The 24,140-nt window shown below is 43.0% G+C and overlaps 1 protein-coding gene across 6 annotated transcripts in view; it reads right to left on the minus strand.

Moving 5' to 3' along the window:
* The window catches only part of zeb2b (zinc finger E-box binding homeobox 2b), a 90,890-nt gene extending 69,819 nt beyond the window's left edge, over positions 1-21,071 (minus strand). For all 6 annotated transcript variants that reach the window (XM_018661124.2, XM_018661122.2, XM_018661119.2 and 3 more), the window contains exons 1-2: positions 18,161-21,071; positions 16,772-16,910 (exon numbers count right to left, since the gene is read on the minus strand). In XM_018661124.2, the coding sequence (XP_018516640.1) occupies positions 16,772-16,844 (73 nt within the window). In that variant the 5' untranslated portion in view covers positions 16,845-16,910; positions 18,161-21,071. The remainder of the gene's footprint in view (positions 1-16,771; positions 16,911-18,160) is intronic.
* Positions 21,072-24,140: the final 3,069 nt, after the last annotated feature.

Consider the following 24,140-nt stretch of genomic DNA (forward strand, 5'->3'; position numbering starts at 1 on the left):
TGTCCACCACCCCACCCTCGGAGACAACCAATTTCTGTGAAAACTTTGGCTGCCAGTGTCAGTGTCATCTCCACTGAAGTTTTTCCAAAACCAACGCTGGTGACAAATCAGGAAAGGTCAACCATCAATCTAACTTTTTGGGGCCTTGACTTTTTTGGTCACATTTTGGTCTCAGCAGGCCACTTTGCCTCCTTTAGGAGACAATAAATCACAGATGAACCACTAACAGGAGAATCTAATCTCATGCAAAGTTTGACACATTTCAAGATAGACAGATAAACATGATAGATTAGGTAGATCATTGGGGGAATTCAGAAAGAGTAGCGACCTGGTTGCGGCCAAGTTCATAACATGATGGAACAGTTTGGCTCTGTCTTGTTCCAGGCCTGACATTTCTCCAAGGCCAACTATAATGATGGACAATGACAGGTAATTACTAGGGGGAGCGTACATGAGCACTCAAGATCAGCAGTATCTGTGAAGTTTCTGGAAACTCTGAGCGGGACAGAGGACGGCGGCCAACATCCTGAGCGGCGGGTTCCGCTCCAATCGGAGTCCAATAGGAAAAAACCACGACACCGCAATTTTGATGTTGTGTTTTCCCTAACTTGAACTGAAAAGTTTACAACCGCCGCTTGTGTGCTGAGCTAGCTGCTTGACCCTGAAAGCTCCTACAACCAAAACGACAAGGCTGTCGATGAGGACAGAACTACTTTGTTATCATTAATTTTTTTGTCTCACAGATGTGTGGCTTTTCTCCAAAAACAGCAGAAGATGCATTGGATGGCGGCAGAGTCGAATGTATGTTTTTACACCTGGAAAAACCTCCACTTCCTAATGGCTTACATGCATTTCCTTATTCCTCATCCTGGCGCTTGCTAGTGCTTTTCCTGGTTGTCTTTATCTTTGCGAAGGAAAAGGAGTGTGTGTGTGTGTTTGTGTGAGCGTAATGCCCTAATATGTCATTATTTAGTCTTGGGTGTTTACTCTAGCTGTTGTGAGGGCACAGATGAACTCCTAACGAAGACGGAATACCAAATAGCTTCAATATTTTGCAAACAGCTTCACCTGCACGCTGGGAAAGCAGGGATACGGAGGGGGGAGGCAGAGAAGGGGGAGTCGGTGTTGCAATCTCTCGTGTTGCACAGACTCCTCGGCGCTCCCCCTTTATAAATTACCTCATCAGTGACTGAAATTAACACCGATTCTTGCAGGCAATTTCTCAATTTCCATTGCTAATTAGCTTTTTCTCTTTACTTTTAAATTCTGTAGCACCTGTTTAGGGGGAAGACATCTTAGGCAGTGCAGGCGCATTTAATCACAATTTTAATTAACCATCCCCGTAGATGTGAAAGAGAAGCAATTATAATGCAGATGAATGATGATTTTTTCCACATTAAATTGTTTTGTTTCTTCGTTATGTTGATTGCATAAATACTGGCGCTGCTCAATTTTTATCTACTGTAATTTTGTAATTGTTTTGCAAAAAAAAAAGAAAAAGAAAAAAAAAGGGAAAACCAGCAGCAGAAAGGGTTTGGATAGACAGAGTTTGTCTGTTGACAAATTGTTTCATTTAGTTAACCCGTTAATCGCCACAGCAACATGGAGAGGATTTGGCAGGAAGTGTCTTATTTGCTTTCTTTCCCCCGAAACAACTGTCGTCAACCATCCCGCTTGTCAATCATCCTGAGGTTTTAGGGCTTGTTGTTGGGGGGGATTACAGTCTTCTTATCTCTTTTGACCTTAACAAACTATTTAACCAAATGAAAGTCATCCCCTTTCTTTCCTCAGCCTCCCCTTTAACTACTGAGCATATAGTCACAAATGAAAGCACAGATGGGTGCTACTGGAATGGACTCATAATCTTTATGTGCTCGTGAAAATATCATTGGGTTCGATGACGGCGCTTTCGACTGTGTTTATTGCCCCTTGTTCGCTGAAACTTTGCTTTTATGTTAATGTCAGAGTGACTGTCGCAGTAAAAACAAAAACACACCGCTGTGGCAGATTTCCTTAAAATGCCGCTGCCTTCTTCAGCTGTTAATGGGACATGTTTTCCATAAAAAGCTTACGTTGGCTTTGCGTCGCACCTTTTATTCACAGGGCAAGCCTGTTAAATTAGAGAGTGAGCCTGTTTGAATAGGACAAAATTATCTGTCTATTAGTCACATGTCGTGGGTAAAAAGTTTGAACCAATGTTGCATCATTTCAATTCTTAAATGTCTGATGCCAAACATGTTGGACATACTGGGAATAGAGCTGAAAAAGTTGAGGTTAAAATGCTGCTAAATTAAATTTCTTGAGGCTGTCTCTGATTTTATTTCCAGAACTGTTCCATCAGGATTGATCAGGACTGAGCGTTTTTAGATGCACATACTGTACACACCCCTTTGGAAACAGTTAAACAGTCACTGTTGGTGTATTTTTATTTATTTATTTATTTTTCTTCTATAGAAAACCTATGGAGATCACTGCAAAGGACCTGCTGTAGGGCAGGAAAAACTCCCAGAATCCTCCTGTGCTCTGTCCTCCGCCCTCAGCCACCCCCAGCAACACTCATTCTCTAATCCCACTGAGCACTGCTTTCAGTTTGCCCAAAGACCATGCAGGGGAACTCCAATGGACCAGACACACGCACTCACACACACAAACACACACTCTTTTGCTCTCTCTGTATGTTGCGCGCGCACACACACACACTTGTTTGTCATATCTCTCTCCCAGTCACAGTGACAGACACTTACTGAGGGGACTTTGCTGTCTAAAATTGGTCCGGTCATCTTTAACACAACTACGGACACAGAGGTTTTACTAAAGTCTTTGCAGCTCAGCGTCCGATGGTTAGTGGCATCATCTGAATTTTTAATGTTGAACAGAAAGTTTCTGAGACAAAATGAGATAGGTAGCTCTTGTACATTGTTTGTTTGGAACGTATACAAACAGTTAAGAGTTAGTTGCTTCGATATAAGATGTCTGGGATTTGAGAAAAATAAAATATAAATTAAAAAAAGTCACGATTTACACAACTAAAGGCCTTGGTTGATATTTTTGATATTTTATTTTAAGGATACTAAACTATCAACTTGCATTTTTTGTTTTCTATAAATGTGTGTACTGTATGACACAGAGAGAAAACAGCCAAGAGTGTTTTCAGCTTTGCCGCTCTGACTCTCTCTGAATCACTCCTCTATGAGCAAAGCTGGGGTTTTTTTATGGATCTATCTTAAATCATCCTGAGGTGCGTCTAAAAGGAAGAAGCTCCTCTTTGAATATTAGTGGCGATTGGCTGGAGGTAAACAGAGCATTAAATCCTGCAAAACTGTGGCAAGGCCAATATGGGCGCGGGACAATGGCTTGGCCCGGCATCTCCAAGCCTTTGTTCTCGGCTTAACAAAACTCTGCCGTCACACCGTTTTACCTCAATGCTGCCCTGTCGAAACGGCCATCAGCCCATCAGAGCACATGCATAGCTGAGGACAGGGAGGGAGGGAGAAGAGAAGGAATAAAACGGGGGAAAAGGGAAAAAAAAATAAGGGCGGGGAGAGAAGGGAGGGAAAAGAGAGATTAAGACAGAAGGAGAGAAAAAGAAGAAGGTGGCACAGGAAGAAAGAAAGTAGAAAGAGGGAAGGCAGATGATGCAAGCAGAGAAAGAAAAGATAAAGGAGAGGATAGGTGTCATGAAAGTGAAGAAAAAGAGACTTAAGTGTCAAAATCCTCTAAGGCCATTAAAGGGTCAAGAGCAGCTGAAATATACGTCTGTGGATAGTCATAAGGGAAAAAGAAATGAATAAAAACACAATAATACTCACCTCTCCCACACAACCTTAATAAGAATATATGGCAGCTGTGAGGAAAGGTTGGGAGGTGGGGTGGAGGGGGAGGACGCAGCGTTTTGAGCTTAGTGACGTGGCGGCGACAGAACTGGAGCAGCGAGATTCACTAAAAGTTTCATTACAAAGTCACTTATCTGCTTCCCTCCGCGGGCCACGGCGAGGTTCAGGAGGAAAAACAAAAAGAAAAGAAAGAAACGGCACATCTGCGTCTGCTGTGACCTGTCTGTCTGCCAATTAGCATGTGTGTGAGTGTGCGTGAAGTGTGTGTGGCGCATGTGTACATCTGTGTATGATGTATGTGCCGGGCTATGTGTTTTTGTGTGCACATGTGCATATGTCTGTACATTTGAGTGTGTGTGCGTGTGTGTGACGCCAACTTGGGCATGTGTTTGTCTGCGACACTGCGTGTGTCCGTGTCCATGTGTGTGCAGATGTGCACTTGCCTGGTGAACATGTGTGAGTGTTTGCTGGTGTCAGCCATTTTCAAATCGATGGCACATAATTGCTCACTTGTAGCCCAACCCCCCCCACCACCACCGTCCAGTGCCCTCTTAAAAAATTAAAAGCTTGGAAAAATATGATGCAAACTCCAAAATAAAAGCTGTCTAAGTTCTTTCACTTACTTTTTTACCAGCTGGTAATTAACATTCATGATGATTATCTCATAAAAGCCACTTTTGTTGGACGCAATCTTAAGAATTCCTCATACTGTATTTTCTAAAATGTACATGTCATGGACCCTCGCTAGTACATAGTGGGAGAAAAACTGTTCATGTCAGCCCCACAGTGATTATGATGATAAGCATCAAAGAAAATGTGGGAATTTTTGGCAGTTTGTGATTCGGCTTCTAAATTGCAAATATGGTCAAGGAATCCACAGATGTTGGCGGGCAATAAAAATGTAAACCATCAGTTATATTCCCACTAATATGATTCAGTCTACCTGGGAAAAAAAAGCAAACAGTATTTTCTCTAGTTCAATTAGGGTTGATTTTAAACTGATTTATTAGCACTTAACCCCAAAACTTGACCTGACGATCACCATCTTGGATGTAGTTCAGGCCTCTAGTGCCGCGATTTGCCTGCTCTCAGTTGCCTTCTCCCTCCCTCTCTCTCTCCTCCACTGTCAGGTTCTGGCCTGCCAATTTCCACTTGAAGCTTGACTGGGCCTGATTTGATGCAAACTACCTCGGGGTGAGGTGGGGAGTTGGAGGGAGAGAAGAAGGGGGGGTAGGAGAGGGACTGAAACTGATGAACAGTTATGTCAAGTCGATTTTGCACCGTTGGGGAAAGGTAACCTCTCCTTCGGGGAGGAGATGGCGGGGGAGGAGGAGATAAAGGTAACAAAAAAAAGGGGCAAAAAAAGACAAGGTTGGTGGAGTGGAGGTTGCTTGGGGAGGAAGGTGGGGTCTGAGGGGGGGGTGGCAGAGGGGGCGTGTAATCGCACCAGGGTGCACCCACTCTCTGCCGCTTCACCTCACCTCCCTCTGCTTACCGCCCCGCGCAAAACACTAACTGTCAGTGCGAGTACTAATTGCAGATGTGCCAGTCTGCCATCATAATAAAATCAGAGGCAGGGCGGACATTAAGCATGGCTGGCTCATTTGTGAGACTGCTGAAAAGGTAGCATAAATGAATATTTCATTACCTTAATTACTAAGGAATACTCCTTTCCGCCAGTCGTGGAATGAGTGTTGCTGTAACTAATTATGAAAAGTAATAACATTAGGGATACTGTGATTGCCAGTTTATAAGGCGGCGTCTGCTTGCTGTTGAGGTATAAACCATGTTGGGAAACATGCGGCGCGGAACGGAAGGAAGGAAGGAAACGAGGGCTCGGTTTCGATCAAACCCACACATCTGCAAAAAAGTGGGGTTTGCAGGGATGAATGGAGCACTGATTATTTACCCAGGGATGCTTGTGTGTGTTTGAAATTGCCAAGTGGAGGTTTTAACAGGTATGAAGGGGCTAAAAGGTTGTGAAACTCACTTGGCGTGTAAATGACAGCTTTTTGGCAACACGGGGAGCCCTTTGATACGTTTTTGATGAATACAAACACAGAGTATGAAAGGACGTGCATGCTACAGCTACCTGGACCGCAAAGTGCAATTTGATGAATCCTTTACCACGCAGCCCTGAAGTACCTGCACGTCCAAAAAGGCCAGACTACAGTAAAGCCCCGCGAGCTGCACATTTGCATCGCTTCATCATCCCTCAGAGTCTTTGATGTCAGACACATGGCTCGATACCTTTGTCCGTTATTCACCTCTGCAGCCCGTGGGCACGTCCCATGCCCGGCTGTAATGTATGACCACTGATAAGGTCGTGAGGGGGGTTGTGAGAAAAAAGGCAGAGTACAAGGTCTGCTTTGATGGCCATGCTAATTCCAATACCCCTAAGTAGTAAGAATAACAAAGTGGTGGGGAATTTATCTCAGGAATGCCGGAGCAAGACGGCCGGGCGATAAGGAAGTAGCTTCCCTTGGGTGGGGGAGAAGTAATTAGAGTGGGCTGACTGGTTACATGACTGACTGGCTGGCTGGTGGGATGGATGGATATAAAGGTGGGGGAAATGGACTGGAGGGCCACACAAAAGGCAAAGTTTGAGGCAGAAAGTGTGTCAATTGTCAATTTTCTAAAATATGACTTGTTGCTTAACTACACAACAACTCCCTCTGGTTAATCATGTTTACATTTTGGGCATCTAAGTAACAGCTTGATGGAACAACAGATAAATCCTGTTTTACAACACAGAAATGCAAGAAAAAAAAAAGCTGAGACACATCCTTGACTTTATAACCACTCCCTAGAGATGTTTGTAAGGCCACAACAAAAATCACTAAGAATACACAAAACATTTAAACCCTCACTGATGTTAGAAAAAAAAACAAACAACCTCAGGCCTGCAAGTTACAAAGCCTTGACCTAACCAAAGACAGGGCTGTGCCTCAGGATGAGTCACAGGGCCAAGTCTGAGATCAAGTCTCCATATCTGAACCAATCTTAGTCGTCTTACACAAGGTTTCTAGGTCAGGAAATACCCGTCCTACCCTCTGCTGCCAGGCCTTTACTTCAGCGATTCAGCCTGAATAGCAGCCATGACCAAATTCAGTCATAGCTTCTGTCCCATCAGTCATCTTTAGGCCAATAAATAAGGCGCCAATAGCAAATTACAGCCACAACCACACAAACCTCAGTTTTATCACCTCATCATGACTTAAAAGTAGATAATAATCATACAGCATCTGTCCCCAAAATTCCCGTTCAATGCCTTTTCCAAAACCCAAACCAAATCCTGGATTGCTGTGTTACCCAAACCAAAACTACAACCACATCCACAGAGAGCCCTCCCCTGTCAAACTCCAACCTCCAGCCCTCACAACGTTTAATTTACTGTCATGTATTAAACACACTTCAACTAAATCCTTGACCTTCTGCTTGACCACCTCGCCCCAAAACCCAGACCCAAACTGCAGCCTGAAACCACCGAAAGCTCCTCTCCGCTGCAGCCTTAGCCCCCGTTCGCCCTGCGTGTCAGAAAGGCTGAGGACAGGCCTGTCGGTGTGATTATCCCCCCGCTACCTGAGGAGGTGTTTGTTTGACATTCGCGTTTGACAGCGACGGGACACGAGGCGTTCAGGGGAGGGGGCTCCCTCTCCAGTCACAACCCATTAACACGTGAATTCACCTCTCAGAGTTTTTAACAGGGCCGACTTTGCTACACATGTCCATTGACTGCACCACAGATCACAACACCCACCCCTTTCCATGTTTTAGCTGTCCTTGACTCACTCTTGCCAAAGGTTAAATGTATGTTTGAATAAAAAGGAGGCCGGAGTGTAATTTCTGACCATTTCCTCTTTTCTCTGCAACCTCCGGTTAAGAAGGTGCTTGATCAACGCTGAGATGAAAGCGTGGAAGTGAGTGAAATTTGTGCAACCGCAAAATGACCTAATTTCTTCCTAATCTCGTTTGGCAATCAGCTGCAATTAAATTGAGATAACACATCTGAATTTACTTCCACGCGAGACGAGGGAAACCGGAGCACAAACGAAAGCAGACACATCCTCGTTAACAAAAAAAGGAAAAAAAGGTAACGAGAGGGTTGCACTTACAGTAGGTGGCAGAGAAGCAGGACACGTTCTGAATAATGAACTACAGTAAGAGAGTGAGCCCTGATCAAATAGCATGTTCTATTATCCCGAGTTAAAGGTAGGATGGTGTGCTGCAAAATGTGTTGAGTCGTATGTGGAAAAGGCCTAGATTTCCAGATGTCACCATGCCTTAATCTGGTGATCTGTTATTGATTGTTCCACGCGGCCGTGACCTTGCCAGAAGAGCTCTTCCACCCGACAATCAAACATACATCAAAGAATGTGTGTGTGTTTCCCTAAATGTGTGTGTGTGTGTGTGTGTGCACATGTGGCAGCGAGCATCGCTTGCAGATCAGCGGTGCCGACATCAGAGCAGAAAACTGGAGGCTGCTTTCAACACTTGTTTGCACAAAGGTGTCATCTCTGAAGCAGCTGCCGCAAAAAAGGAAAAAAAAAATATGGGCGAAAAAAATCATTTTAATGGGCAATTGAGGTGATTACTTTTTTTTTCTCCTTTTCCTCAGAAACGTCATGAAGCTGTGCCCTGCTTTATGGCTGACAGCAGTGATAAGTCACACACACACACACTCACATAGACACACACACACACACACACACAGCAGGAAAGCATTCACACAAGAGCTTCAACCAGCTGTGATGCATTTGTTCTTTTGATTTAATCTATATTTGTTCCTTTGCTGCGCTTTTAAGACACAATCCTGTTTGTTAAAATCAGACTTGATTGAACAGGTCACTCCTCATTATGATCAATATTACAGAAAACAACATAGACCATGACAAATAACATGCGATACAGAAAAAAAGTGGGACATTTTACGCTAATTCATCCAAAAACATAAACGTCTACAAACCCAAACTAAAAACAGTAAAATTCTGAAGAGTACAACAGTAAATCTGCACACTGCAAGAGGCAAATCTACAAGGTATGCTTGGCTTGAAGCTACAGTGCAAAGTACATCTAATTTGGTGGAAGAGATGCCATCCAAACTCCTCATGTGCATCTTCGTCTGGATGCACATAGCATTGTTAGGAAAAAGAAGGTGTTTTTGAAGTTGTTTTTTGCCCCCCCCTGCCATTTAATTATGAAACCTAAATGTTAGTTTACACCTGCTCAGCAACCTGTCGTCTGTCTCGCCCAGACTCCCTCGCAAATCAGAAAAGTCGACGCGTGGAAAATGTCGAAAATCACAGGCGAGACGCGGTGCAACAACTGAATAAGTGCAAACAGCAGGACGAGACGGAACGGATGGGCCAAATAAAGACTTTGCATTTTCACTTGAGAAAGACTCAAATGAGGCATGATATTTCAAAATGCATTTTCCTCCTACGCAATGCATAAAACATGCCGGCTTAGGGTAAAGAGTGTACACACGTAAATGAAAAGTCCAAATGCATGCAATTATTTGCCAGACCACTGAAGTTTCAATTTCTGTGTTTGCTTTTTGTCAAAATCGCAAAGGGTGAGAGGAGAAAACAGAGAAAACAAAGGGATGAGAGCAAGACGCTCAGAGAAAAAAAAAAAAGAGAAAACAAGCAAAAAGGCATGAAATAAAGTCAGGGAAGCAGGAGAAAGACATCTGACTGCATTGCAACTTTACTTAGAGCAGCGTGTCGCAGAACAGGCGTACATCAACATAAAGGGGGGAGCTGATACGAGCTGTCAAATCCTGAGAAACAGAAAAAGAATGGATGGAGGGAGGTGGGTCAGAGCTCGACAGGCAGAACGCCGCCGCCAGAAACACCTTTAAGTCTGTCACCTTTGCTCCATCACTCTCCATCTCTGCTTCCTTCACACCGTCCTGAGTTGTCGATGTCCGGGCGACCCTGGCTTCTGACAACCGCCGAGCCACCAAGACAGATCTCAGCTTATTTTCAACCCACTTATATGATGCAGCAGCAAACGCAAACTACACTCATCCCAAACTGTCACACAGCAGAGCCAAATTAGCACAATTTAACTCACAACTTTAATATCTCAAGTAGATACAGCAGTGCACTCGCTATAGTTTCAAGTATCAAAAAGGCGAGAAAACCTGTTTTTTTGAGGCAATTCCTTCTGGGGAAGAGACAGAAGTTCAGCAACAGTTCAGCTGCCATGCACTAAAAACTGGGACTTGCTTACATGTAAAAGACCCTTCTTTTTTTTTAACAATGCATAAACAAAATGCAAGAGATTAAGGCCAAAAGCATGCAGGGAATGCCACGTTGCTGCCTGTGTCACCACATTGTTTTGGACGATACATCATTATTGCCGTTTAAACATAAAGGGAAGTCACAGGGGCAGAGTTGGCTCACTATTGGCTGATTCATGCCTCGGTGTTAGTCAGGCAACGGATCCCAGCCACTGCTCTCGCTTTCATCGTTCTTGGCAGTGGCAGTTGCTGTGTATGTGTGTGTGATTTTGTGTGTGTGAGTGTGCATCACCCCAAATACACTGTAACTTCTGCAGCTCTGCTTTTCCAAACCAATATGTCCCATCACAAAAATCACAGGGATTTTACGTTACCAAAACAAGCACAAGCAATACAGCTTGAAGCTGTTTTCACAAAGACAAGAGACGGAGGGATGGTCACAGAACATGCTGAGGGAATGCACGCACAGCAAAGAGCTGTCATACAAAGAGTTAACCCCCTCCCCTCCCAACACCACCGCCGCCACCCCATTTCTCCAAAGCATGGGTTAATATCATGGCTGCCTGGTAAGGCATTATCCAGAACCTCTCCGAACAAAAGGCCCCTTTTGCAAACAGACTCCTACTTTCCCCCAGTGTCCAAAGGTGTTTGCTGAAGTAAATCTGCCTAAATCCTGCGCAGCTTGGCCAGGAGGAGGAGGGAGGGAAGGTGTACCGATAATCCTTCTTCTTAACCAAAAAGAAAAAAAAGTTCTGGGTAAGGAAAAGAAAGAGAAAGGGAAGAAAGAAAAACTGGAATCCATATCACATGATGCCATTTAAAGAGCTGTGATACCCCCTCCCTCTCATCTCCCCATCTTTGCTTAAGATTTGCATACATCCAGCCTGGGAATCACTTGATAAAGATATCCTGCAAATCATTTTGATTAAACAACAGATAAACTACATTGTGCATGTTTACATAAGTGAACATAGCGGATGTAAAGTAATTTATTTTCCCTCACTTTAAAATGATGGATCGTAAATTGCTCATTTTGACCACACCTGCTCTCAAAAATTTTAAAAAGCACTACAAAACTGTGCTGGCAAATTTATTTTTTTTGACATTCAAAGATGCTCTGAAGTTTGAGAGGCAGATTGTTGCCAAACAGACAAGGACAGAAAAATAAAAGCGCATCGTTAAGACACCTGCTCGTGACCCTTATCGCCTTCTTTAAGCACAATCCAATCAGTCGGATTTTTTTCTTCTGCTTAAGTGTGACTGGCCACGAATAGTGTGGGCATGCCATCTCGTAACACTATCTGTCTGTCAGGAGGGGCCCGGGTCCCTGCTAGAGTAGGGAGGCTATAAAAGGCTTGTAACCAGGGGACGACCAACAAACAACCACAAACACCCTAGTTATTCCTCTCCACCATCCACCCACCCCCTTTCTGCCTCTCTCCCTATTTTCTCCCTTCCTCTTCTTCTTTTTTTCCTCCTCTCCTCTCTTGCTCTCATTTTTTTCGCCCCCCTTTTCATCTCAGGCCCTTTTCTGATGCTGAATGCAAATGTGTAGCCCTGCTGCTGGCGGCGAAAGGGGCTGAATTGTGATTAAGAGGGAGAAGAAGAAGAAGAGGAGCTCCTTTCTTTGTTCTCCCCCCGGGGGATGTTTACCAGGAGAGACACGGCGGATCAGATATGAAAGGCATTCAGGTCAGCATTGATGTGAGCGAAAGTGAAATCGTACCTAAGGCATTCCAAAGACCCGCGGTGTCAGGGGTCCGGGCTCGCGGTGCCTCTGCAAGTGTGTGTTCTCTGGCCGCCAGGCGAAAAATATCTTCACACAAGCAGGGCGGTCGAAGAAGGAAGAATAAAAAAAAAAAAGGAATAATAAAAAAAAAAGGGGAGAAAATGTGTCAAAAATGTTTTTTGGCTATTTTTTGGGAAGAGGAGGAGGGATGGATGAAAGTTTTCTGTCCAGTGTCCAGGATGGAGTTGAGATGATCATTAGTTTTCTTTTCTTTTCTTTTTTTTTTTTGGTGTGTGTGTGTGTGTGTGTGTGTGTTGGGGGGTGTACAGCCACAAGCCATGCTATTTGCTTTTATCTGCCTTATCAAAGCATCAAAAAAACTGTGCTTATGTGTTGCTGTTGTGTGTGTGTGTGTGTGTGTGTGTGTGGAAATGCTGTTGCTCAGCTACATTCCTGATTTAATTCCTTGTGGAAAGCACATATTAGAGGATTTGTTGAATAACATATCAGCTTGAAAGCCGAAGATATCACACTGCGATGACTGTATCTCTGTGACACACACACACACAATAAAATAAAATAAAATCATGTGAATTACAATAACTGCAAATACTCCGGGCCCTTTGACAAACTGATCCCATGAAAAAATGTTTCCTTTCAAAACTGACACCGTTAACCAAAGGGAACATCCTTTTGCTCCTATATACCAACGCTTCGCTTGAAATCACAATGATCTCGTAAGGCAAGTCCATTCATTTTTATGTGCTTGGCTATATACACTTGACTCACACACTTTGAGCAGATGGATATATTTAGCTCGTGTCGACTGCAGCCGAGGGAGAGGGAGTTAAAAAAAAAAAAAATCAAGTGATGCAAAAAGCTACCGTACGCTCCGGAAAATAATAAGGCCTCACGCAGTGCGCCAAAGTGCAATGTGTAGTTGTGACAGGACAAATATGCCTTCTTATTAGCCTGCATTGAGGGAAACCTGCTAGCCGTTTTACATTGGGTAATTGGAATGTGTCTATTTTGATTCAACCACAAGGCCGACGTTATAAAAATACTCCAGTAAGAATCATCGGCTATCTGTGGGTCTGTGCACCACAACACTCAGAGCCCAACAGACCCCCCCCCCCTGCTGCAGACTGATTCCTGCCGGCCCCTGTAATATCTCACAGTAATTATTTCACTTGCTTAAACAAAATAATCCCTCACTTCCCTCAACATGAATGCACTGCAAAACACGTTTCACTGCTTCTTCCTACAGAAAAAAAATCCATCAGGAGTGTAAGGTGTCTGCTTTGGCTGCTCCACACAATTGCCAACCCGTATGGGAATGGCAGCAGTGAATGGCTCGGTGGACAACCCCCTGCCACTATTGACGGTATAAACATGTAAATGAAACACATTACCACTGACAATCAATTGTCCGCGAGCGCCCTGCGAAACCTGCCCTCCTCCTCCCCTCCTTTTTTTCCTTCTTACCCCCTGTTTTGCTCAGTGACGATGGCAAAAAAACTGCCCCTACCTTGAGGAGGGAAAATCTGGGAGAGGAAGGAGGAGGAGGGAGGGAGGGGGGTTGGTGGATGGGACAAGGGAGGAAAGAGGAGGGGGGGTGAGAGAAGAAGGCAAAAAAGAAGAGGAAGAAAGGGAGCACCTTGTCTTACCCCCCTCCTTCCCATTCTCTACTGCGGGAGCTGCGAACACAACTTTAAAAAGGCAGAGGAATAATAGAGATGGACAAATTGTTTAGACTGGCAGAAATCTGGCATTGTCTGGGTCTGAAAGCAAGGCTACCCCTCTCCCACACATACACACACACACACACACACACACTTTTCCCTATTTTTTCCGCAGCTTACGCGTGAATCTGTGATAGCCTTAATAACCACATTCAGACTATTATATCAAACTCCAGCAGCCAGAGACGCAGAGAGAAAAGGGGAGATTGGCCTCGTCTTTCTGCTTCTTCTTCTGCTGCTGCTGCTTCAGATTATGTAATCAGCGCATTTCCGAGGGTATGTCCTGACATCGAAATGTCATCTGGGGTGCGGAGAAAAATCAAAAACGGTTTGAAAACTGAGTGACGTGGAATCAAACGTTTGCCAGAAAAGCACCCTGAGAAAAATAATGCCAACATCTGTATTTCCTCTTTCATCTTCTCCTTAGACAAAAGCTGCCACAGTTTGATGCAAAGAGTCTGTGTAAAATCCAAATCAAAAACAACATGATTACAAAGCCGAAAGATTTTTTTTTCTAAAAAAAAAGGCATGTTTTGATTCTTGTGTCGGTTGAGTAATAAGAAAATAAGGACAGGTGTGCGAGTGCTTTTCTGTTGGGCGCTCACAGCTGGATGTGACAAGCAACACCTGGCGAGGGCCAAACTCTCTAACACTTCACGCTGCCGAGATCAAGTTTCACACCAGGAGAGGAGAAGGGGTTTTTTAGTGGTTTAACAGTGGGGAACTGGATGATAAAAAAATGTAATTTCTCAGGTTTTGTTGCTTTTAAATATTGGTGCCATTTCAGTCTATCAGCTGTAAGACAGGGGCTTCACAGCGGCGTGCAAGAGGTTTGGATGAGGAGGGGATAAGTCATGAACTGTGGTTAAATACCACATGACAGACTGGGCAGTGAGTGAGTAAAGCTACAGTAGCACCTCCAACCCTGAAGGCCGACAGTCATCTGGATGAGAATGTCATTGGTTAGACAACTTAGTGAGCAAATGCCTCATTAATACTAATTGGCACAAATGCTGAAATGTCCCTTCCTTTTTTTTTTTTTTTGAACAGCAGAAAAAATAATCCTAACAATTCCAGTTATTCTATCTGTGTGAGGATGCATTAGATCAAAATTTAGACGCTTGATTAAAAGATAAAAACTAAACCAGATGTAAAACATTTAGCATTTTTAAACAAAAATAATGACAGGTGGCAAGCAGATTATAATTTACATCAAAACATGCTCGCTTACACACCAACACCTCTGAAAGCCGTTCAGTGAAATTAGCTGTAATTGTACATATTTCATATTTGTGTATATTCATCTGATTTGTTAGTTAAGGGAAGAAAGATTGAGTCTGGGTGCAACCGCCCTCCATCTGGTAAAAAATTTAGAAAAACACCTCTGTGTGTGTGTGTATGCGCGCTGCATTTTTTTCCCTTTTTTTCTCTCATTTTTTTTTGGTGCATTCAAGGCGTTTTGTTAGTTACTGCTGGAGGAGTCAGAGTCTGTCCTGCCGGCTGTCACACGCTTCGCCCTGCCCTACCATCCCTCCACAGAGCCAGGCAGGAAGAGGACAGAGAGACAGGCAGAGAGACAGAGAGAGAGAGAGAGAGAGAGGGAGGGAGAGAGGGGAGAGTGGCCAAGCCTCAATAAGCCTCTGCATTCCCAGGGGGGAGGATTGGGGGTGAGGAGGGGTGGGGTGGGTGGGGAGGGGTTGAGGGGGGGTCATCAGACAGAGCTAGTTGTTATGGAAGAAAGAGAAAAAGGGGGAGATTCACATATCAAATTTTAAAACTAGACTGATATTAAATGTATTTTCTTTAAATGTACATTCTCCTGGATGAACGAGTGACTACATTTTTATAAGAGATATAAATATTCTTTACACACACTGCCAAAGCTTGCCGTCTCTTGTCAGGTTTAAGGGTGTGAAAATTATATTTGCTTTGCTGATATTATTTTATCAAATGCTACATTTGGTACAAAAGCCAAGACTGGTTTTCTCCCTCTCACTCCCCCCTTTACAAAACAGGTGGCCAGAGCTAAACAGCCTGTCATATCTCTAAATGTGTCTTATTATTCTATTTTTCTTTTAAGTATGAACACTGTAAATGTACATATATATTGGAAATCTCCAGCTCCACTGTTGTGCTCTTGTGCTATTTAGTGTGGAACAAAATGCTTGTCTGCTATTGATTGTATGAAATCAATAAATGAAATCTGATCTAGATAAATAACCTGTGGGGGCAGAGATTAAAAAACTGTTGTGGAGAAAGCAAATAAAAGCTTCGTCTGAGCAACTGAATCACAGCCTCGATATTTTACACACACACTCACTGCTTCAGTTCGCCAGTGTGTTTCGAGCCTATATGGAATAATCAGGAATAACGGGGCCAGGAAATGTCACTGCAGATTTGCCTCTTGTGGGAAAGTGTGCAGTCAAATGGAGAAAGAAAACCAACAAATCTCCACCTCCAGCACTCCAGTCCAGACCCAATTAATGTCCAGCATTTATCGGACATGTCATCCTATTTATATATGATTATGAAACTCCAATAAACTTACTGATAAAGGTAAACAAAAACGCACAGGTTTACAAATTGAGCCAACAACCAACTGCCATCTCCTGTGAATTATTTCAGCACTCAGCTCGTCCCGGAAAACAGCGACAGTGTGGGGTAAATTACTTGAAAATGTGCTTTACAGAGGAGATGTAAAGGCCCATGTAAAGAGAAAAACATCACGGCTAACGCATGCCAGCGCGTGGATTAAAGCAAATCAAAACTCAAATCACAAGACTGGACTTTTACACCGAGCAGCGTGAGTCTGCTCCAGCCACCGATGCTCTGAGTGACCGCCACACAGTCCCCCATGGCGGATTCTGTCCCGGCGAGAAACCAGCCGGCACCGCTTCACTCCCAACTTTCCAACATCCACAAGTTTCCAACTAACCTCCTCATACCCTTCTTTAAAATAATCTCCTGAAAATACACATTTAAAACCGATATTTTTAAGACTCCAAAGGGCTCGAGTGAGGCTGCAACACGGACGCATTTACGCACAGTTTCTCCCCCGGATAGCGGTCCCTTTATCCCTGCGTAAAAGGGGAAGGCAGATATGCGCACCAGCCGCGGACCTTAACACATCCCCGACCCGCAGTGGAAACCTTCAAACCAGGCTTGCATCCAAAGATATCCCCCCCGACTGCTTGGTTTGTCTCCCCCGTGATTTTCTTACCGTTTTTCCGTCTCGGGTTGGCTTGTTTTCGCCTCTTACACCTGGGGCCATCCGCCATGATCTCTTGCTTCATTGATAAGTGTGTGTGGGATCAGATGGCAGCTCGCATGGACTCGATTCCTTGATTTCAGCTTGATATCTGACGGGAAACACACACAGCACCAACAATGTGGGGTGTTAGCATGGAGGTCCACTTGCACCGGACGCGGACAAGAAACTGCAAATGGAACTTGGATGGAGGAACAGATTGTAAAAAAGAAAAAGAGCCGTGGGTGAAAGTATGAGAAGGAGCGGCGAGGGGATCCGTGTCCATCTAATTTTGATTTTCAGCTGATCGGCTGTCAGCTTAGTGGCATTAACAGCAAAGCAAACAGCAGGAGGAGGAAGGGAATTAGAATTTCTCTTAATAGGAAAACCACAATTCATTTCGCCAACGAGAACTGCAGCGAAAACATGACACTCTTATCCTTATTTCATTCAGAAAAGTTTCACAACCCGGTTTGTATTTTTCTTCACTTTTACGAGAATAAATCTTTTTCTACTTATTTTTATTCAAACTGACAGGATCTGTTCACGTTTTGCGCTCTCAGCCCGGGTTTGGCACAGGAGGCGAAACAGGTTAATAAATCAAATTTCTGTCAAATTTTAGGGTCAGATCCAGAGCTTACGCGTTAAAGACGGCAAAAGCGAGAATGAGCCTCAGCTTGGAATAAGCCTTAACTGTGTGGTCTGATTAAAAGTCATAGAACTTCAATAAACACTTGGGTTCGCCTGAGAAAATTGCACTTCTAGGTTTAATAAACTAAATCCAAACCCTCTAGTCAACAGTTAATAAATAACAGATGGGAAATAATTGTTAAAATGTGCCAACTGACTCCGCACTATAAGAAAAAATCTTTAAGGCACAAATGGCGCATAAACAAAAGCGATAAGACTCAAATCGCCTGTGTGGGATGTTCGGTTCGCCAGCTAATTTATCAGCGCAAATACCGTTATTAGGGTAAGTGAATATTGACAAGAGGTTTTGTTTGTTGTGGGCACTTGGGCGTTTAGCTGAATGATACAAACAGACACTAATATAATACAGGCTGAAGAGACTCAGAGGGAAAACGGGATGCATATCGCCTTTTTTTTCCTCCAAAGGATAGCGGTGTTGTGCAGCGCCAAACGCCCCGCAAAAAGCACACTTTCCCCGGCTGTCAGGAGCTTGCAGGACGCCTCTACACCACGGACGTGAAAAAAGGAAAACAAAACGAAACAAACGCACCTATTTCCACCTGTGCAGGTAAGGCAAAGTTGAGCTCCAACTCTGACGCGGGCGCACGGAAGTTTGTTATCCAACCTTTCTCCGAAAAAAAGACTATAAATAAAAAGAGACGAGGCACATACCTGTTTTTTAGGGGTGTAAAGAGGTGTCTTGTGGATAGGAGTTGCGAGGAGGGATGATACCGGAGCGCGTCGGTGAGCGGATCCTTTTCCACCGGTGATAATAAAGCCTTAGAAATAAAGCCTTAGAAATAGTTGGGAGGAGGGAGGGACCGCTATTCCTGCTAGGGCAGGTTTACAACTGATGTCTTACACCCACTCCAGGAAACAAACCTGGGTAGGGACTGACGTGTTACGCCTCTTCTAATGACATTTTTTTTCTTTCCACCTCCTTTTCTTTGCCGTGTAACACAGAGGAGAAGCCCCCTGAAACGCACGCCACCTATCTTCACGGGAGGGGATAATTGAGGAGAGCCAAACGTGAGCATCTTCTGGGTTGAACGTGAAGTTTTTTTCCTCCCTCTCTCCTTTCTCCCCCTCTTCCTCCTCTTTTCTTTCCCTCACTCTCCTCTCTCTTTCTCCATCTCTTCTCTTTTTGAGTGAAACCAACTATGTCGGGCTTCGACGCGGAGCAAAGAACAGGCGACAGTGTGTTTTTTCTTTCTTCGTGTGAATGTGTGTGTATGTGTGTGTGTGTAGAAGGGGGGAGAAACTTGGAGCGCGTCCACGCCGGCCGCAATCATGTAAGGATTATTTTTTTTATTTCTATTTCCACTCCGTTTAATTTGCAGAAATGGCAGGGTTGATACGGCAGGATGCAGGAGTTGGGGTGGGGAGGCAATTCCACATATTCTTCATTATTGTAATTGGCTGCGACTGCAAAAGGTTTGGGGATGTTCGGCTTTTATCTACGCTGCAAAAAATGTCCGCCAGGACCTTGTCATTTAGTGGAAAACACTGTTCTTTTTGCTAAAAGTGTGGTGACAGTTGCATTAGTTTTCATTACAAATAAATGTTTTCTTATATTGAGCATAATTTACTCAGAGTCAGGGTTTATTTTCTCGCGTTATTATGATTTAACTTGTTTTTTAGAAAATTATTGAAGAAAACTGAAAACGTTTTGGAAACAAGTGGAGTTTCTCAGCGTCTTTAGCAGAATTTGTGTTTTGATTTTTTGTGAAAAATGAGATTGAAAAGGTTAAAAACAGCGGGTTAACCACTAAAGGTGGATGTTTTTATAAAACAATTGTTTTATTACCTGTGATGTACCTGCAGCATCAGTGAGACTGCAGGTACATCACTGTCTGTGTGTATTATGTGAATACATGTAAACTCCACATACGGTCACACTCTGGAGGGAGGAAATAATCATTTCTCATTTTTGCCTCTGCTTATTTGCATTTTCCAATTGCTCCCCCTAACGAAAATGAACCAAAGTGGGTCCAAAATAAATCTGTGATATTATACAACTATGACTGTACAAACTGTAACAGAGCAGTGACAGAGATGACTGCAGCCTCTGTAGGAATATTCTGATGATACTAAAGGAGCTGAAAAATACCATAAAGTACAATAAAGTGACTGTAAAGTCACCGCAGAGAGCCGCAGACACACTGCGAGTCCATGCAGGAATATTAGAAGAATATCATAGGAGTAGTCCGACATTATAAGAGTGATTTTTCGTTCTGGACGCCACTTAATAGGATGAAACCGCATTTATTAAAGAAGTCAACCATCGCAGCCATGTCTGAGTTGCAACAGAGAGAGAGAGAGAGAGAGAGAGAGAAAGAGAGGGGGGGGGGAGAGAGAGAGGGAGAGAGGAAGCTCCACCTTTGCAGCGCCGTGATTGGTTATGTAAATAAAGTATTATTTTGTGTCCTGTCCTCCTGCAGTTCGCCACTGTATGGCTAATTAAATCATCAATCAAGGGGCTGAACTGGTTGATGCCCCCCCCAAATACCCTTCTTCCACCCCCCCATCCTAAAAAAACAATCAGATGCAGGCAAAGAGAAATCACCCATTAAAAGAGTCTTAACTTCTGATAGGAATTTTATATATAGACAGTTTTTACTCTGTTTTCTGAGGAATACCACTTGTATTATTATTACTGTATTATTTTTATTAGAAATACCTTAATAGCCTTTCTCTCCAACTTGTCTGCATGGACCAGAGGGACTCAAATGCCAAATTGAAATTTTGGTAAGTTTACCTTATTCTCTTAAGTGTTTTAAATAATTTCCATCATGAAATCATTTTTTCCTTCTTCTTATCCAAAAAGAAGGAGGGCAGAGGTGGGTAAAACAGATCGGGGTGAAGCTGCTTTGCCTCCCGTTTTTCTCGGGTCGAAAGTGGATCCGGTCCTGGGTGAATTATTGTCATGCGTAATTTACTGCCACGGTGCTTGCATGTAAACGAAGCAGTCCAGCTCCCTCTCGCTCACTCCCTGTCTCTGTCTCTCTCTCTCTTTCACACACACACACGCGCGGGCACACACACACACACACACACACACACACACACACACACACACACACACTTGAACCGTAGCTCCAGCCCTGTGTCCCATTCATTCATGCGAGCCTGGAGTGGCACCTCTCGCCTTTTTACGCACACAGGCTCTCCTACGTGGGGCCGCATATTCACCGTGAAAACGGATTACAGTCGGTGTGTGACCTATAGGGGGACCTTGTGTTTAATGAATATATTGATTTAAATGAGGGGAGGGGGCACAAAAACCAGCATATGCGTGTATTCAGAATTTTTGCTCGATCTTTTTGACTGTTAATTTCAGATTAAAGATGCAAACATGTTGTGCATGTTGTCAGTGTGATTTAATTAATTATGAGGAAAAATGACTGTTTATAATGTTTTGGAGAATTGTTATTGATGAGGTGAACTGTCAAATTAAAAAGGAAGATTTGTAATTATTTACAAATAATTTCTAATGAATTGTGGTTATTTTTAACTGTACTGTTGATCTGTCCTCTGTATTTTCTCTCTAAATAAAAAAAAAATGAAGCTTTTGCAGCACATTATCCGCTGTGGCTTATTTTCTGAAGTTGAAATGTTGCCCCAGAAAAATCAATAAGTGGAAATTCACTTGGGTTTAATGGTTTTTAATGTCCAACACCTAAATTGGAGCTCTGCAGTTCTGCAGCTGTCTGCCTCAGGCATGACTGCTGATTACCAAGATTATAATCCTAATTTTCTCTCCCTCTCTCTCCTCCTGAGTGTGTGTGAGGAGAGGCCCACTTTTAGTTTTTGACAGCGTAAACACATAAACACAGTGGTGCAGTGGGGTTGTAGGAATGTTTCGCAGTATTTAGAGGATCTGTCAGTCTAATTACCACTTCTGTTTGTATGTTCAATAGAGTAGTCGGGTTACACTCACACTACTATATTGTATGTACTTTGTCAGCTGCTCTTACGTGACTGAATGTCTCACCAGCCTTCAAAGTTTATGCGACGAGAGAGACACAGTGACAAAGATCACAGTTTTAGCTTTCTGGATATTCAGACTAATAACAATCCCTTTATACTGCAGTTGTTCAGCTGATCATATTCTTGATCATGTACAAGCTTTAAGTACAAGATCAACATTACAAGCGTGCAGAAGTGAAGAGGTCAGAGGTCACTGCAGCATGACAGTATCCTTTCAAAAAGGCTTGAGTTGTATGTTTTTGCAGGTTTATGTCAAATTCTTCAGTAAATATTAAGATAAAACAACAACAAAACCGTACTGTTCAGGTTTCTCTTCTAGTCAGTGGTAAAGCAGGAAATCCTCTGCAACAGACCGTAGATCAACACGAGACACTAAAACTGTCCACTGAAAACTAAAACCTGGACTAGCAGCAGGTTTCATTGCAGAGTGAAATCAGATCCCCACTTAAATCATATCGGCAGTCGACATCACTGACCATCTGAAATGTGATACTTATTAAAGAGAACATCGGCCCACTGATGCGTTCATCCAACCCAAAGATCACATAAACGACACCCTGGTCTTATTCAGTACAATTAATACTTTTTACATCATTTGTATTTGCAGCCGTTTCTGGTATACAATATAAAATAAGACCAGAGAGACACAGTGAGAGAAAGGGATGCCACAGCAGAACATGCCTCGAGACTGAAACACAGTTGCATGTACATGTTGTGCATTCAACAACTCAGCCGCCAGGCGTCCCTGATTATTGGCCTAATTTAGATCTGTGAGAGTCACATGACACTGTGGTGCATCCAGTGATGAATCTATGCCCAGTCCTGCTCTCAAGAAAAAAAAAAAAAACACTCGGCAGCTCAACCAAACCTCCTACAATATGTAGCATTGTGATACTTTGTGCTGGATGACCTGGGACACTGAATTCAGGACTTTTTCATTCATTTTAAGGCCATAGGATGTAGTCAGAATAAAATATGACTGATCAAAAGCACATATTCAGGCACCTTTTTAATGTCCTTAATTAAAACTAACCTTACCTGGATCTGCCAGATGTGGTATCCATGATGCCTGCATTCCTCCTCCTGCTGCTGCAGGTGGTCATCAGAATATGACGGTTGTAGAGTACACTTCCTCAAGGATTTTCAAGGATTACGTGGACGAGATTTTGCTGTTTCAAGGGCAGTTACAAGCGAGAGAGAGAGAGAGAGAAGGATCATAATTTAAAAAAAAAACATTTTGTTTTTACAAATACAGATAATATTTATATTCAGACAAATTAATCTTAACTCTAACTGTAGTTTAGGTTTAAGCTCCTGTCAACAGAGAAGAGTTCAAAGGTCAGAGTAACACAGAGCTGGACTGATGTGGAGACAAGTTCTGCGATGCTAACACTGATGTTTTTGGCCTGAAGCTGCTGATTCTTGATAGTTTGTGCCAACAGTTAATCCTTTCAATGTTGGCACAAACAAATCTGACACGTTTCCAAGCGAAATAATGATTCAGCTTTTCCCCCAGAGTTTTATTCTTATCAGGTAAGAAAATCATCTGGAACAGAGACTTGTCCAGCATGGGAAACCTAAACCCTCCTTAGTAATCCATAGTGAGTTCATAGCTCTGTGAGGTGGGTTTCACTAATGGCCTATTAAAGCACATACATTCCTGTCATATAAATATAAAATATCCATGCATAATCCTGTCGTAAATGGAACTGGATCAAAATCCTACATTAACATAAAGTTGGCTAACACCTTTGAACAGATAATAGTTGTGGCTTTAACTCAGTTATGAACATTTTACAACAAAATCAGCCCTGAATGATACGGACTGGGGAAAATCTGAGTTTTAATAAAGTGCCTAAATGTTTTGGTTGAACTTCAGCAACAAGCGTCCCAGAGCAAACACATATACAGAGCAGTTTCCTGTGAGGTGAAGGTTTCATGGTCAAATTTGGTCCCATTTTCAGTTACACTTATATAATATAATCACAGAGCCTGACAGTAACACGTACCAGTCCTATAGTGCCTTGTCCTCAAGTGTTGGGTGGTGTTGTTTTTGTCAGCAGTTGCATCATGCATGAATTTGACATATGACATGTCTCAGACATGAAGTAAGAGGGGATTTTTTTTAAAGATTATTTTCAAGTGAAATACGTAATCATGATGATTCAGATTTACCCACAGCAATAATTCTGGAGAAATGAAACTATCACCAACCAAACTTATACCTCTACTTTATACTGATTAGACCAGTAGATGCTGAGTTAAGTAGCTAAGTAACATTATAAAAGCGATATTTATCTTTTATTAATTAGGATAGAGTGTATAGAGAAAGACAACGGTTGTGTGCAAGTTTTAACAATCTGCCTTGAGCTGAAGGAGTTGGTGTAAATACAATTATAACCACTTCATGTGATGTAGAAAATCAAACAAAGCTGGTCTGACCAGAAAGTGGGTCTACAAAAAAGAGGAGGGACATTTTGAAAATTCACTTCTACAATTCAAAACAGCTGTCAAGTGACTGCAGCTCGGCCTCTTGAGTGTTAAACCCTCAGCATACAGTTTGTGCTTCAGCCCTGAAAGCAAGTTTTGCCGCTTTTTAATTAAAATAACGGTCGGTGTAGTGTTCAGAGGTTTTGAATGCATGACAGAGAAGCCATAGTAT

Source organism: Lates calcarifer, linkage group LG7_2 (assembly GCF_001640805.2).
Source record: "Lates calcarifer isolate ASB-BC8 linkage group LG7_2, TLL_Latcal_v3, whole genome shotgun sequence".
NCBI classification, from domain to species: domain Eukaryota; kingdom Metazoa; phylum Chordata; class Actinopteri; family Centropomidae; genus Lates; species Lates calcarifer.